The sequence below is a fragment of the Ornithorhynchus anatinus genome, chromosome 16 (assembly GCF_004115215.2).
Source record: "Ornithorhynchus anatinus isolate Pmale09 chromosome 16, mOrnAna1.pri.v4, whole genome shotgun sequence".
Classification (NCBI taxonomy): Eukaryota; Metazoa; Chordata; class Mammalia; order Monotremata; family Ornithorhynchidae; genus Ornithorhynchus; species Ornithorhynchus anatinus.
Window position 1 is genome coordinate 41,558,931 of NC_041743.1, and position 16,027 is coordinate 41,574,957.

Sequence of the window (16,027 nt, forward strand, 5' to 3'; positions counted from 1 at the left end):
TGCCGCCCACCTATTCCCAGCAGCCTCCCTGCACCCCTCCTTGAGGCTCACCCCGGGCGAGACACCTGGTGAATGTCAGAGCAGCCCCCCACCCTCCCGGGTGCCTGGGGCAGGTGGAGGCGGGGGAGAGGTGGGGTGGGGAGGAAACTTCTGGGTGCTGACGGGGTTGGCGCGGGAGGGTCCGGGGTTGGCTGCTGAAAGTTGACGGGGGCAGGAAGTGGGGACGGACGTGGGTGCGCAGGCAGAAGCAGGGCAACGAGGTGAGTGGAGGCTGAGTGCCCCTCCAGGAGACACCGTGACCAGAGGGGACGGGCCGGAGACGAGAATGTGAGCCAGATCCGGCCAGGGACACCGGACGGGGGTGGGCCAACGCGGTCCCCGCCACGGACAGGTGAGAAGGACCGCGGGAGATGCTGGGGCCAGCGGGGGGGCCACGGCGTTGACCTCTCATTATGTGCTGCGGGATCTCCAGGGAGATGCCGTTCTGGAAAGGGATGGTGCGGAGAAGGGGGCACAGACAGGCACTGGGAGCAAAGTCCCCAATTCTGGACTCTCCCCACACATGCAGGCGGAGGGCACCTACCGCTCTAGATTCCCCAAGTCTGGACCAAGACTGTCACCTCCTCCAGTTGGCAGAAGCACGTTCCCCACTGCTGGGACCCCGGGGGTCTTCCTGACTGTCCTTTGATTCCCTCCTGCACCCCCACCTCCACCCCGGGGCCTCTCACCCGAGGTCACCCACGGCTGGGACGGGGGCGGAGATCTCTGAGAAGCAGCGGAATAACTTTAATTCCATGATGAGCCTCTTGGAAGATCTCAGAGCACCCTCCTGGCCCCCGCATCGCTGCGGCTTCAACTCCCACGGGGGGGAAACCGAGCCATGGGGAAGGGGTCCCGGGAAACAGAGCCAGGCCCCAGGATTCAAGCATCCTGAGCTTCCAAGCCCTGCCCTCTCCACAGCCCTTCCCCCCTCCACCTCACTGCCCAGAGATTCCCGAAAGCTGGAGAGAGGGTTTCCGACTTAGTTTTCTGACATCCTCAAGACAGTTTCCGGAGAGAGTTTCCGATCCAGGGCAGACGAGGGCCCTGGGTAGGGATGGGGCTGGGGGTGCTGGAGGAACCAGGGCCAGGCCTGGACGAGCTTCCTGTGGGGGAGGAGTGGAGGGAGCCAGAGGCCTTTTGGCTATTTTTGCCCGCGGGGCACTTGGCCTCTCTGGCTGCCTGACCCCTAGAGCTTCCTGTTTGGAAGGTCCTTTTGAGTTCCCGATCTGCCCAGCTCCACCCTGGGTTCCTCTCCAAGTCCAAGCTCTGCACAAAGTCCAGTGGCGAGAGTCTGTCAGTCTATCATATTTGTCAGTCAATTGTATTTATTGAGCACTCACTGTGTGCAGAGCACTTGGGAGAATATAACAATATAATAGACACATTCCCTGCCCGCATCAAGCTTACAGTCTAGATGGAGAGACAGACATTCATAGAAATAAAGAAATTACAGATATGGGCATAAGTGCTGTGCAGCTGGGAGGGGGGATAAATAAATGGGTAGTATTAAGCGCTTACTGAGTGAAGGGAGCTGTGCGGGTGCACAAATTAGATATGGTCTCTATCCCTTGGGGGGCTTACAGTTTCCCAGTGTTGACTTGAGCCATTTCCAGTTCTGCCTGACTTTTCTGACCCAGCAAGTCAGAAAAAGGGCTCGGGGCATTGAGGAGGAAGGTACATGTGAGCAGTGGAGAAGGGCAGAGACGGAGAACACTAAGGAAGAGAAGAAAAGAGCCAGAGATGAAGTTGGGAGAGGTTTCAAAGCTGGGAGTATTGGGCAATTTTTCTGGGCAGGGTGACATTAAATGAAGCACAAGAAAACTTATGAGGCAAAATGGTAAACATCACTTGTTCCTCCGAATCAACAGGTTGGGTGCTTTTTCCTGTCGCCCGCAGCTCTATTTGATTTCCCTTCTCAGTGGGGTTGTGGCGGCTCCCCCTCTTCCCCAGAAAAGACCCCCTCCCTGGTTCACCCAAGAGCCGGGAGGTTGGGTCAGGGACTCAATCATCTGGCCCTCCCTCTCCCCCTTTGCCTAGGCCCAGCGGGGGTTAGGTCGGGACGGGGTGGGCCACCAGGCATCTCTCAATCTTTTTCCCTGCGTCCTCTTTCTGGTCTCTCTGCATACCCATCCCCGAATGTCTAACTGCTGCTGAAGCAGCGCCCTTCTTCCCCCGTCCCAGCAGCCGCTCTCCCTCCACAGGCATTGTTGACCAGACTGGGCACAGGCCCCATCATGGTTGTTGGAGCGTGTGCCTTTCAGGAGACCCTGATGACTAGTTTAAAGGGACAGGATCTGGGCCAAGGGAGGTGGCGGGCCCTGGAGGCCTTGGGGATCCAGACCAAGTGCAGGGTAGGATGGGATGTGGGGCAGGATAGGGGAGACCAGGGTAGCCTGGGGTAGGATGGGGTGGGGGAGGACATGGGAGACCAAAGCAGCTCAGCCTGGGGCAAGTTGGGACATTCAGGAACAAGAGGGCTGCTCAAAGCATCACGGGGAGGGCCAAGACAAGCTCGTAGGATGCTCTTTACTGTATAGAGGTCACAGGGGAACTGAAGAAGTGACCCAAGGCAGTGAGTCAACATTGGAACTCAGACTCCTTGGGTTCCCGGACAATGGGCGAGCTGAATCCTTGGTAAGTCACCTGCACGCGCACACACTCGCAGAAGCCCACCTTTATATACACATCCACGTAGAATTAAATGCACCCAAATACACACGCTTACTGACTCATACACCACCCACCCCACACTGAGGCATTCTCCCTCCCCCCTACAAAACCTAGAATTACTTCCACAAAGTTCAGTACACACATGAACAGTTTGGACCCGCATATAGAATTGCACACCCTTTAACATACACATAGGCAATTGTACACATTCACACCCTCCCCCCACCCCAAACTGGATCCACCCTCCACCCAACCTATACAATTATATACACCACACAGGGAATCAAACACATATACACACACAAACTTCGAATCACATTTATAACTAGATGCAGGCACCATTCATTCATTCATTCAATAGTATTTATTGAGCGCTTACTATGTGCAGAGCACTGTACTAAGCGCTTGGGATGAACAAGTCGGCAACAGATAGAGACAGTCCCTGCCGTTTGACGGGCTTACAGGCACCACTCATCTGTACCTTTCCAAAACACGCTCACACTAAATTTTGTAGTCATGTATATACACACACTCAATTTTGTATACCCACAAAAACACCTGCTGTACCCACTCTCCCCTGCTGCAGAACATTATACCCACATGAACATGGGCACACACAGATAGAATTACACATCCAAAACACACATCCACATGTTTCATATGCAAGCCCTGCCACCAGAAAGGTGGACACCCTGGCAGGAAGAATTCAGGGTCCACGGAGCCACCCTTTGGGCCCGAACTCTGGTTGCTGCTCTGGTGAGATGTGTTAACCAAGTGTGCATGTGTGACTGGAAAGGCTGACAGGCAAACCCGCCACAACCCTTCCACCTGGGGCTTGGGCATAGATTGCCCACCATTTTGCATGGGCTCCACACATACATGTATGGGCAGATGTTCAGGTGCACACACACAATCATGCATGTAGTCACGGGCTCCTACCCGCACACAGAGACAAATGCATCCAGTCCTACCCAGCAGGAATGGAGTACCCACACTCGGATTCACTGGCTCAGGGTCATATACAAATGAAGCCACACGCACACACACACAAACACATACTTCATATGTGGACATGTGGACACTTACCTGCACACACAGACACATGCATCCAGTCATACCCAGCAGGGATGGAGTACACAAACACGATTCACTGGCTCAGGGTCATATACAAAGGAGACCACGCACACACACACACACTTACAATCAATCAATCGTATTTATTGAATGCTTACTGTGTAGAGAGCACTGTACTTAATGCTTGGAAGAGTACAATATAACAGAACGGGTAGGCAAGTTTCCTGTCACAACAAGCATACACACACACACACACACACACACACACACACACACACACACACACACACACACCCCCCCCCCCAATCCCTCTAGGTAAACCTGCTTCCTGCTTCTTTCATTGATTCTTTCTTTCAGTCGTATTTACTGAGCACTTACTGTGTGCAGAGCATTATCCTGAGTGCTTGGGAGAGTATAGCCCTTTTCTCCACCTTCCCTCAGAGGCAGGGATCCCCAAAGTTCAGCTCCTCTCCCCAACCCCTTTCCTCTGACCCCCAGGCCCAAAGCAAGAGATGATTCGGGGTGAAGAGGGGAGAAGCCTGGGAATGAAGAGGAATTGAGGAGCTTCCCCCAAAGGAAACACATGTCCACTCCCACAGGAGGAAACTGAGTCTAGGGGGAGGCGTCCTGGAAGCGGAGTCAGATCCCTGGGCTCCAGGCTTGCTTGTCACAGGTGGGAGGCTTGGGGAACGGGCACGGGGTTATGGAAAGGAGCCAGGAGCCTGGTTCCTCCAGGGAAAGGGGGCCCCAGTCAGCCCAGCCCTGAGTACACTGGGTACACTAAGAGGTAGGAGGGGACCACCCCAGAGGGTATCTATGAGGGAGAGCCAGGGGGACAAGTAGCTTATCCTGACCACACTGTGAAATCCTCTGAGGATGACAGTATTCGTTAAGCACATACCATATGCCAAACTCTGTATTAAGTACTGGGGTTGTTACAGATAATAAGGTCGGATGTTATCCCTATTCCACATCGGGTTCACAGTCTAAGTAGGAGGGAGAACAGGTATTTTATCATCATTTTACAATTGAGGAAACCGAGACACATTAAATGACTTGCCCAAGGTCACACAGCAGGCAAGTGGCTGCCCTGAGATTAGAACCCAGTTCCTCTGACACCCAGACCTGTGTTCTTTTCGATAGGCCATGCTGCTCTTCTGTCTGAGAGAAGAGATGGCGGCTTCCGCTCCCTTGGTCGGGGTTGGGCTTAGCCTTCTCCATATTTGGGGTTGGGTAGGGAAGAGGAAGGGGAGAAAACTGACTAGTAACCCAAACTCACTTCATCGTTCCCTCTGACTCCCTTCTCTCTTCCCCTCCCTGCTCTCTCTCCTTTGTCTTTGCTCATCTCCATCTCTGCCGTCCATGAGTCAATCAACCGGTGATACTTATTGAGTGCCTACTGTGTGCCGAGCACTGTACTGAGCATTGGGGAGAGTACAGTCCAATAAAGCTGGTAGACAGGTCCCGTGCCCTCAAGGAACTTACAGACTTTTCCCCAAACGTCATCTTGTCGAGGAGGTACGCGGTGCTTGGTGGGTGGGCTGTAAGCTCGTTGTGGGCAGGGAAAATGCCAGCCATCTCTGTCGTACGGCACTCTCGTAAGAGTTTATCACGGTTGAGAGGCTGGCTGCACGTAGGAGCCGGTTACTCACACCCGGTGATCGGGCAGTACACACAGGATGGAGCTGTACTCCCACAGGCTTAGGTGGTACATAGGGAAGCAACGTGGCCTAGTGGATAGAGCACGGGCCTGGGAGTCAGAAGGACCTGGGTTCTAAGCCCGGCTCTGCCACCTGTCTGATGTGTGACCTTGGGCAAGTCGCTTCACTTCTCTGTGCCTCAGTTCCCTCATCTGTAAAATGGGCATTAAGAGCGTGAGCCCCATGTGGGACAGGGACTGTGTCCAACCTGCTTAGCTTGTATCTACCCCAGCACTTAGGACAGTGCTTGACACATAGTAAGCCCTTAACAAATGCTATCATCATCAAGTCTGTGAGCCCTATGTGGGACGGGGACTGTGTCCAACCCGGTTTGTTTGTATCCATCCTAGCGCTTAGTAAGGTGCGCGGCACATAGTAAGTGCTTAACAAATACCACAGTTATTATTATTATTATTATTACATACATGAGGAGTCATGTAGTACAGACCTGATGATCAGAGGGTAAGCTCTTTTAGGGGCCGACGGTTCCAGCCTGTTCCCCCATTCCCCAGCCCAGAGGCCTCCGCCTGGGTATCTGAGGGCCCTGGGGACACCCGATGCTCAGACCGTGTGCCCGGAGAGGTTAAGGGTCACCGGTCACCAAAGTCACCTGGCAGGCAGCGGCCGGATGTTCTCGGCCATTTGCCCAGTCTACTCATCGCTCAGGGAGCCGCATTGGCCGTGCTCAGAAAGGCCTGGGTGAAGTGGGAGCAGAAGAAGCAGGGTGGGGCTGATGGGGGTCTGGGGGGAAGAAGACCCCCAGCTCTGGGGATGGTGGATCTGTTGAGGGTAAGATGTCCTGTGGGCCCGGGAAAGCTGGCAGTGCCCGGGGCATTCAGCTGCCCCCCCAAATGCCCCCGTGCCAACTGGGGAAGGGTCTGGAGAAGAATGTGCATCTTGGGGGGGTGTTGGTATCTGTTAAGCGCTTACTATGTGCAGAGCACTGTTCTAAGTGCTGGGGTAGATACAGGGTAATCAGGTTGTCCCACGTGAGGCTCACGGTTAATCCCCATTTTACAGATGAGGTAACTGAGGCACAGAGAAGTAAAGTGACTTGCCCACAGTGCCCGGGTCGGCTGGTCTCCTCACCCCCTCCCCTCGCAGGGACCATGGGCTGTAACTGCAGCTCCGACTACGACGATGACTGGATGGAAAACATTGACCTGTGCGACCGTTGCCACTACCCCATCGCCCCGGAAAGCAAAGCGCAGGTTGGCGGGGGCGGAGTGTGCGTGCGTGTGTGTTTGTGGGGTGGGGGTGGGGAGGGGACGGAGGGGGCCTGAGTAGACCCCCCTCACGGCGAGGGAGCGTGCGGCAGGATGGGGGTCTCCGGGGCAGAGGCGGGCAAGGCGAGGCGGAGAGGGGGCCGGGGCAGGGGGTTGGAGGCTTTGGGGGGTGGCGGGCAGGAAGAGAGGTGAATGCACCCAATACCCGACCCCTCCCCACACCCCATCCCCCTCCTCCAGCTCCCGTTGCGCAACGGCTCCGAAGTGCGGGACCCTCTGGTCTCCTACGAGGGCTCCCACCCGCCCGTCTCCCCGCTGCAAGGTACACCCACCCCTGCCCGGCATCCCCCCGCCCCCCCTGCCCAGGACCCCGGACCCTGGGACCCACCCCCTGTCCCCCCACTCGGCTCCCGGCGCCTTGGGAACGTCCGGCCCTAGGCCTTTGGCCCTGCCTCCCCGCCCCCGGGACCCCCTGGGCCTCCTCCACCGGCCTGTCCCGCCTTTCTCTCCAGACAACCTGGTGGTGGCCCTGCACAACTACGAGCCGGTCCACGATGGGGATCTGGGCTTCCAGAAGGGCGAGCAGCTCCGCATCCTGGAACAGTGAGTTCCAGCCCCCCCCCTCGCCCCCGCCGTGCCATCTGGGGGCTCAGCCCGGGGATGGCGGTGCCAGGGAAACTGTAGGCACCGGCCTTCCCGGGGGCCCGCGATGGGGGACAGGGCCCGGAGCAGCTCCCGGGGCAGCTTGGGGTGGCGGTGCCCGAGGGGCAGCCTTGGGGGGTGGGGGGCAGTGCCAGGGTGGGCAGCATTGGAAGTCGGTGCCCGGAGCAGTTCCCGAGGCAACTTTGAGGGCAGTGCCCGGAGCAGTTCCCGAGCCAGCTTTGGGAGACAGTGTCGGCCAGGTGGGGTGGGCATCACTGGGGGAGGAGGGGAGCAGTGCCCGGCGTGGGCAGCGATGAGTGACAGGGGCCTTTTGTGGCAGGAGCGGAGAGTGGTGGAAGGCCCAGTCTCTCACCACGGGCCAGGAAGGCTTCATCCCCTTCAACTTCGTGGCCCGAGCCAACAGCCTGGAGCCGGAGCCGTGAGTTGGTCCGGGGGTGGGGAGGGGGGCTCCCACTGGAGACTCCGGGGACGGGGGTGATGATGGGCTGACTCTCCTCCCCCTCTCTCCCTCGGCGCCCTCCCCAGCTGGTTCTTTAAAGATCTGAGCAGAAAGGACGCGGAGAGGCAACTGCTGGCTCCGGGCAACATGCACGGCTCCTTCCTGGTGAGGGAGAGCGAGACCACCAAAGGTGAGGGGCCGGAGAGCCCAGAGGTTGGGGGGGGGGGCGGTCCTCGGAGGGCAGGGCAGGGGGGAGGGGTCCGGGCTGGAAGTCCTGAGGGTCGGAGTCGGCCTGAAAGGGGAGCTGAACCGGGTCCTGCCCCCACCCCCTCTCCTCGGTGGTCCCGGGGGGCACGGGCACGGGGATTTCTCCAGGCTCCTACTCGCTGTCGGTGAGGGACTTCGACCAAACCCAAGGAGAAGTCGTGAAACATTACAAGATCCGCAACATGGACAACGGCGGGTACTACATCTCCCCCCGAATCACCTTTCGCAGCCTGCAGGACCTGGTCAAGCATTATTCCAGTGAGACACTCGCCCCCCCGCCCCCACCCGGTGCCTCCTGCGGGGCCCACCCCCATTTCCCTCCATGCCTCCCTCCAGCGAGCACATTTCCTGTCTCTCCAGCTCCCCTTTGCCCCCTTGGTGCCCTGTACCCTGGAGCTTGCCCGCTCTTTCCCCTGCCCCCAGGCGCTGCCCCTCCGCCGGCCTGTCTTTTTTCGCCCACCGTGAGAGACTGGGTGACCGGGAAGGGTCCGACCCCCTCAGCTGGCTCTGGAGGGAGGGGTTCGGGGCCAGACTGTCCCCTGCCCCCCTCCGTGACCTCTGCCCTCTGCAGACAACACGGATGGGCTGTGCACCCGCCTCAGCAAGCCATGCCAGACCCACAAGCCACAGAAGCCCTGGTGGCAGGATGAGTGGGAGGTCCCACGGGAGACGCTGAAGCTCGTGGAGCGGCTGGGGGCCGGCCAGTTTGGGGAGGTCTGGATGGGTGAGTCGTGCCAGGGACCCTCCCCCAGCCCCATGCCAGTCTGCGCCCTCTTTGGAATTCCTGGGGGGTTGGGAGCCTGCCCCGGGAAGGGTGGTGTCACTAAGATCTTAGGGTGGGAAATTTCCTTAGAGAACCCCTCCGGAGAGGCCCTTTCCTCACTCGGTCATTCAGTCGGTTCGCCCAATGGTATCGAGCATTTACTGTAAGCAGAGTACTGTACTAAGCATCGGGGAGAGTTCAGTACAATAGAGTTGGTAGGCGTGATCCATTCAGTAGTATTTACTGAGTGTTTACAGTGTGCAGAGCACTGTACTAAGTGCTTGGGAGAGTACAGTATGACAATAAATGGACATATTCCCTGCCCACAACGAGCTTACAGTCTAGAGGGGGAGACAGGCATTAATACAAATAAATAGAATTACAGATCTGAAGATAAGGGCTGTGGGGCTGGGAGGGGGGATGAATAAAGGGAGCAAGTCAGAGCAACGCAGAAGGGAGTGGGAGAAGAGAAAATGAGGGCTTAGTCAGGGAGGGCCTCTTGAAGGAGACGTACCTTAAATGAGGCTTTGAAGGCGGAGAGAGTAATTGTCTGTCGGATATGAAGAGGGCGGGCGTTCCAGGCCAGAGGCAGGATGTGGGCCAGAGGTCAGGGGCGAGTTAGACAAGAATCGAGGTATCGTGAGAAGGTTGGCATTAGAGAAGCGAAATGTGCAGTCTGGGTTCTAGTAGGAGAATAGCTAGGTGAGGAGGGAAGGGGGCAAGGTGATTGAGTGCTTTAAAGTCAATGGTGAGGAGTTTTTGTTTGATGCGCAGGTGGCTGGGCACCCACTGGAGATTCTTGAGAAGTGGGGAAATATGGCCTGAATGTTCTTGTAGAAGAATGATCTGGGCAGCAGAGTGAAGTATGGACCGGAATGGGGAGAGACAGGTGTCAGGGAGGTCAGCAAGGAGGCTGATACATTAATCAAGGTGCGATAGGATAAGTGTTTGGACTAATATGTTAGCAGTTTGGATGGAGAGGAAATGGAGGATTTTAGTAATGTTGTGAAGGTTGAACCGACAGGATTTAGTAATGGATTGACTATGTGGGTTGAATGAGAGAGAGGAGTTAAGGATAATGTCAAGGTTACAGGCTTGTGAGACAGGAAGGATGGTGGTGCCATGTACAGTGATGGGAAAGTCAGGGGAAGGACAGAGGAAGATAAGGAGTTCTCTTTTAGTTATGTTAAGTTTGAGGTGATGGTAGGACAGCTGTAAGCACTTAATAAATGCCATTTTTTTAAAAAGAGAGAGGCCAAAGGTGACACAGCAAGGAAAGCGAGTAGGGGAATTGAGAGCTTAGTCAGGGAGGACCTCTGCACCTTGGTTTCTGCTGCTTGGGGTGGGCACCAACCCCCCATTTCTGACATTTCTAATTACATCCTGGATGTGCCTCATGCTTTCAAGTGGCAAAGCACTTTTCACATGTGCCTCCTCGGCCTTCACGGGGAGATAGAGGGAATGAGGGAGAGGTAGTCTTCACATCAAGTTATAGATGGGGAAACTGGGGCCTAGAGAGGTCAAGTGACTTTCCCAAGGTCATGCAGCAAGTCAACAGCAGAGCCGGGACTAAAAGCAGTGTGGACTAGTGGAAAGACCCCAGGTCTGGAAATCAGGGGACCTGGGTTCTAATCTTGGATTGGCCCCTTGCCTGCTGTATGACACCAGAAAATTCACTTCACTTCTCTGTGCCTCAGTTTCCACATCTATTAAATGGAGATGAGAGACCTGTTCTCCCTCCCCTATAGACTGAGCCCCATGTGGGACAGGGACTGTATCCGACCTGATTTTGTTGAATCTACCCCAGGGCTTAGTACGGAACTTGACAGAGAATAAATGCTTAGCGAATATCACAATTATTATTAGAGCCATGTTTCCTGATTCCCAGCAGTCCTAAAGAAACGAGGGGGGCGTGCAGGAGTTAGGGGGACAGGGAGAGTGTCGGGGGAAGGGTCTGGCTTCTAACGCTGTAACGTGGCTACTTTGCCCCACTCCCCTCCGACCCTACCCCATCCTCAGGATACTACAACGGACACACCAAAGTGGCAGTGAAGAACCTGAAGCCCGGCAGTATGTCTCCCAGCGCTTTTCTGGCAGAAGCCAACCTCATGAAGAACCTGCAGCACTCTAGGCTGGTCCGTCTGTATGCCGTGGTCACCCAGGAGCCCATCTACATCATCACTGAGTACATGGAGAATGGTATGCCACCCAGAACTGCCAACCTCCCCCCCCCGACCGGACCTGTCCCCTCCTCCTCCCCTGAACCCTTGCCCTCTCGGCCCTCGCCCTCCTTCTGATCCAGTCTGCCCCACCAGGCCTCGTTCACCCACTGGGCTTGCCCACATTCCCGGGCCCTGCCCCTTGTCGGTACAGAGTAAAAAGAAAGGATTCCACCCAGGCTTTTCAGGGCAGGAAATGGAGGAGCCGGGATCCCGATCCTCTGGGCCTGCTTTTTCTCTCAGAAACCCCCAGAGCCTCTCCACCAGTCCCCACATCTCACCACTCTTCCCCGAAATGCAGTGGACTACCGGGTCCGGGGGACACCTGTTCCGGGAGGTGCAGGGCCTCTATGTTGGGGGACTGGAAGCTCCTTGAGTTGTCATGATCTCTGAGCTGAGCCCCAGTTTCCTCCCCTCCTGCCACAGGACAGGGGACCTCCCTGGGGGTTTCTCTGGGTGGTCTCATGGTTGAGGTATTTTATGGCTTGAGGTCAGAGTGGGAGGTCAGCCCATGGAGGACGAGGGATGTGCTGGAAGCGTGGCGATGTATGTGTGTACGCGTGGGGTGAATGTAGCTGTTCACAGTCCACTGGGTAAACTACCCCTCCTCCTCCACTCCCAGGACCCTCCCCCTCTTGAGCTGTAGGCGTCCTGGTGGGACTCTCCCCCTGCCTCTTCCCGTGTGCATGGTTGTGCATGACTGAATGCCCAGTCCTCACATGATTGAGAGTGTTTGTAAGTTTGTTAAAGAATGGGGTTGTGATTGTGTGTGTGAGGGGGATGTATGTGGGTGAGTGTGTGTAAGTGGGTGTGTGTGTGTGTATGTGAATGGTGGAAACAGATGTGTTAACCTTGACCCCTCTACCATTTCTGGACTGGATCAGTTCCCCACCTGATTCTTCCCAGTCCAGAGAGGTCAGTTTGGGGAGGAGAAGTGGGGGAACTTCAATGAACCTTTCTGGGGGGCTCGCAGGGAGCCTGGTGGATTTCCTCAAGACCTCTGAGGGTGTCAAACTGACCATCAACAAGCTGCTGGACATGGCGGCACAGGTAAGAGGCAGCTGAATCAGGAGGAGGCCGCAAAGGGAGAAAGCAGGTGGTTAAAACTCAGCCCAGGGACAAGTCTGCGTCGGGGAGTGGGCGTGGGGCAGAGAAGCAGTGTGTCCTAGTAGAAAGAATACCAACTTGAGAGTCAGAGGAACTAGGTTCTAATGCTGGGTCTGTCTCTTGCCTGCTGTGTGATCTTGGCCAAATTATTTAATTTCTCTGTGCCTCAGTTTCCTCATCTGTAAAATAAGGATTAAATCCTACTCCCCCCTATTTTGACTGTGAGCCCCATGTGGGACAGGGAGTATGTCCAATTAGACTATCTTGTATCCACCCCAGTGCTTAATAAGATGCTAGGCTTAACAAGTACCATTATTATCATCATTATTAATTATTATTATGATTACCTGCTGAATCACTTTGGAGAAGTCCCTTAACTTCACTGTGCCTAAGTTTCTTCATCTGTAAAATGGGGATACAGTCCCTATTCATTCTCCTACTTAGACTGTGAACCCAATGTGGGATAGGGACTGTGTCTGACCTGGTTGTGTGTACTCCAGTGCTTAGAACAGTGTTTGGCACATAGTAAGCCCCTAACAAATATCATAGTTATTATTATCACAGAAGCAGCATGGCATAATGGACAGAACATTGGCCTGGGAGTCAGAAGGTCATGGGTTCTAATCCTGGCTCTGCCACTAGTCTGTTGTGAGACCTTGGGCAGGTCACTTCACTTCTCTGTGCCTGTTACCTCATCGGTAAAATGGGGATTAAGACTGTGAGACCCTTGTGGGTCTGTAGGACTGTATCTTGTATCTACCCCAGCACTTAGAACAGTGCCTGGCACATAGTAAGTGCATAACAAATACCATAATAATTATTATTAGTAGTAGTATTAATAATGAGTTCCGAGGCCCCCCAGAGGGAGTTGGAGGATGGTGTGGGGGGCCTCCCTTCCCACCTATCTGCCCCCCTCCCCCAGATCGCAGAGGGCATGGCCTTCATCGAGGAGAAAAATTACATCCACCGGGACCTGCGTGCGGCCAACATCCTCGTGTCGGAGAGTCTGTGCTGTAAGATCGCGGACTTCGGACTGGCCCGGCTCATTGAGGATAACGAGTACACAGCCCGGGAGGGTGAGGATCGGATTTGGGGAGCATCACGGGGGCGGGGGGAGGAGACCAAGGGGGTTCCCGACGCCCCCCAAGATCTGCAGACATACCCTTCCATGGACCTTCCATCCCTCCCGGCTGCGGGTCACTGGTCCTCGTCGGTAAGGCAGCGTCACCTCCTGCTGGCAGAGATGGGGACACCACTCAACCCTTTTGGGCCTGGGGGGGTGAAGACTACAGTCATTGGGAAGACCCAAGGGACCCTCACCGCCCTCTCTTCAACTTCCATTGCCATCCCCTCTCCCTCTCCCACCCCTTATAGGAGCCAAGTTTCCCATCAAGTGGACGGCCCCCGAGGCCATTAACTACGGCACCTTCACCATCAAGTCGGACGTCTGGTCCTTTGGGATCCTGCTGACGGAGATTGTCACCTATGGGCGGATACCGTACCCAGGTCAGGACCTCCTTCCCCCGCCCCGGGAGGCGGGGAGGAGAGACCCTCCCAGGGGTCCTACAAGGCCCTGCCAGGAAGCAGAACTAGCAGTGGGTTTGACGGGGAGGTGGATTCATTCAGGAGTGAGCAATCCGTACCAGGTCACCAGAGGGAAAGTTAGCTGTGTTGGGTGGCGAGTCCCTAACCATTAGGAAAACCATCCCAGGGCTCCTCCAAGCATCCCATTGGAGACAGAAGTCGGGATTTAATCAGGACCCAGGCATGGCTCCTGGCTCAAGGAAGGAGAGAGAGCGAGACAGAGAAAGAGGAAGGAAGGAAGAACAGGCAGACAAGCCCACTACTCCTTCCAACAGGGTTGACACAGAGGGAGAACTGGGGAGGGGTGGTGGACTTAAGGGAAATACCATGAAAAAATGGTATCTTGAACATATTGATTATTTTCAAGCTCAAATCTACCAGGCAGAGGGGAGAACACAGGGCCTCGGGGGAGCGGAGAGCAGCTCGGCCTCGATGGGGATAGAACTAAGCCTGTGGCAGTGATTCCTGGTGGGCTAGAGGGTGGCCGAAGAGGCTGATCTCCTGCCGTTCTTCATCGGGCCTGGGGGTGCAGGTATGACCAACCCCGAGGTGATCCAGAACCTGGAGCGGGGCTACCGCATGCCCCAGCCAGAAAACTGCCCGGAGGAGCTGTATGACCTGATGCAGCTGTGCTGGAAGGAGAAACCGGAGAACAGACCCACTTTCGAGTATATGAAGAGTGTTCTAGAGGACTTCTTCACAGCCACCGAGGGCCAATACCAACAGCAGCCCTGAGGGCCCTTGCCCGGATCTGCCCCCACCCCCACCTCGCCGGGCAAACCCAGGAGCGGCCCGAGTCCCCGCCGAGCCCGGGAACCCAGCCGCCCAGCCTGGTGGCCCACCACCCTCGGACGCATACACAGCATGCCGAGCGCATGGACGGGTTCTGTCAAGAATCCTCCTATTCTTGACCAATGAGTGATGCCTAGATCAAGGAGTCATTCACTAAGCATCCTTGGAGGGCTGAGATCTGGACCAGCCATCAGGAGAATTTTACCATGAAGTTCTAGAAGTTACGGACCTTGTTCTCAAGGAGCTTATGGCCTACGGGGGAAGGCTCAAGCCAAGACCCTCAGGATCTCACTTTTCCCTAACATATGAGTCCCCTCTTCACCATTCGCCCCCAACCTCCAACATATCCCCCATGCTCATGTAGTCACCAATCCAGCACTTTTAAAGTTCCTTCCTTCTGGCCACCATCCAGCCCCCTCAGAGCCTTCCCCCCATCTTTATCTCTGTAGGGGTCAGCCCCTCACCTGCCCTCCCAGAACCTAAGTGTGCCCAAGAGGGTGAAGCTGGACGCCCAGGTCAGGCGTCTGGTGGCCATTCCACTTCCTCTCTATCTGTTGCAGGAACCAGGAAAGACCAACTTCCCCTCTTATTTGGAAGGAGTCTAGGTTACTTTTTCCTGCCATCTTTCAGAGCCAGGGACGAGTGGGCGGGGGCCCTACCCAGGCCTGCAAATCCTTCTCATTCTCATAAGCCTCAGACCTCCTGCTTCCAGGAAGTACTTAGGACTCCATCTAAATTTCAGCCAGGGCCTCCCCTGGGCTGTCTTCCTACCACCCCAGCTTTGCCCCTTGAAGTTTGTATAACTGTGGGGTGCACTGTAATTCCAGGATGTGGGATATTTGGGGTCACAAATAAACTTCTGGAAATATATCAGAGAGTCTTGATTCTCCATTCATCAGTGGTATTTAATTGAATGCTTACTATATGTTCAGAGCACTGCACTAAGCACTTGGGAGAGTACCATAGAGTAGACACAATCTGTTCCCTCAAGAAGCTTCAGAGCAGCTTCAGAGGAAATCTCCTGGGGAGACTGGATTTTGAAAAACCTCTCAGGCTCTTGGTGAATACTTCAAGGAAATTTCATTTACCTGTGAGCCCGTCATTGGGCAGAAATTGTCTCTGTTGCTGAATTGTATATTCCAAGCGCTTAGTACAGTGCTCTGCACATAATAAGCACTCAATAAATTCTATTGAATGAATGAATGAATTGGCAGAGGGTAGGGGGCTGAGAGGGATGATTTTGGGGGTGTTGAATGGGGGGTTTATCTTTGGGGGTGGGGTAGGCGAAGGTACCTTTAGGGATTGGCCTGTTGGGAGTTACTGTTGCAAGCTGATATGGCAGGATGTTACAGGAATAGGGTGGATTTGGAGGCCTCAGCTCTGGCCCTAACCCTGAGCCTTACTGTATACTTTTGTCAAGATCAACTGGCTTGGGAGTCCACCAAGTCGGAGACAGAAAGAGAAGTCATCTGTCAGGAGAG

At 55.4% G+C, this 16,027-nt stretch overlaps 1 protein-coding gene across 2 annotated transcripts; it reads left to right on the plus strand.

Moving 5' to 3' along the window:
• Positions 1-237: 237 nt before the first annotated feature.
• On the plus strand, positions 238-15,421 carry LCK (LCK proto-oncogene, Src family tyrosine kinase). Of its 2 annotated transcripts, none has more exons than XM_029081451.1 (13): positions 238-391; positions 6,591-6,697; positions 6,953-7,034; positions 7,225-7,315; positions 7,695-7,793; positions 7,901-8,004; positions 8,190-8,339; positions 8,653-8,805; positions 10,864-11,043; positions 12,037-12,113; positions 13,093-13,246; positions 13,545-13,676; positions 14,287-15,421. In XM_029081451.1, exons 2-13 carry the CDS (start codon positions 6,596-6,598, stop codon positions 14,487-14,489), a joined length of 1,527 nt encoding a protein of 508 aa, XP_028937284.1. In that variant the 5' UTR covers positions 238-391; positions 6,591-6,595; the 3' UTR covers positions 14,490-15,421. The 2 variants fall into 2 exon arrangements, with proteins under 2 accessions (XP_028937284.1, XP_028937285.1); XM_029081452.1 differs by having other exon boundaries at positions 274-391; positions 6,507-6,697.
• The last annotated feature ends 606 nt before the right edge of the window (positions 15,422-16,027 follow it).

Excerpts from the sequence above, each read along its gene's own strand:
- LCK (XM_029081451.1), top strand. The coding sequence starts at position 6,596 with ATGGGCTGTAACTGCAGCTCCGACTACGACGATGACTGGATGGAAAAC. Across the intron at positions 8,340-8,652 it reads CCTGGTCAAGCATTATTCCA|ACAACACGGATGGGCTGTGC; the intron begins GTGAGACACTCG and ends TGCCCTCTGCAG. Across the intron at positions 11,044-12,036 it reads CACTGAGTACATGGAGAATG|GGAGCCTGGTGGATTTCCTC; the intron begins GTATGCCACCCA and ends GGGGGCTCGCAG.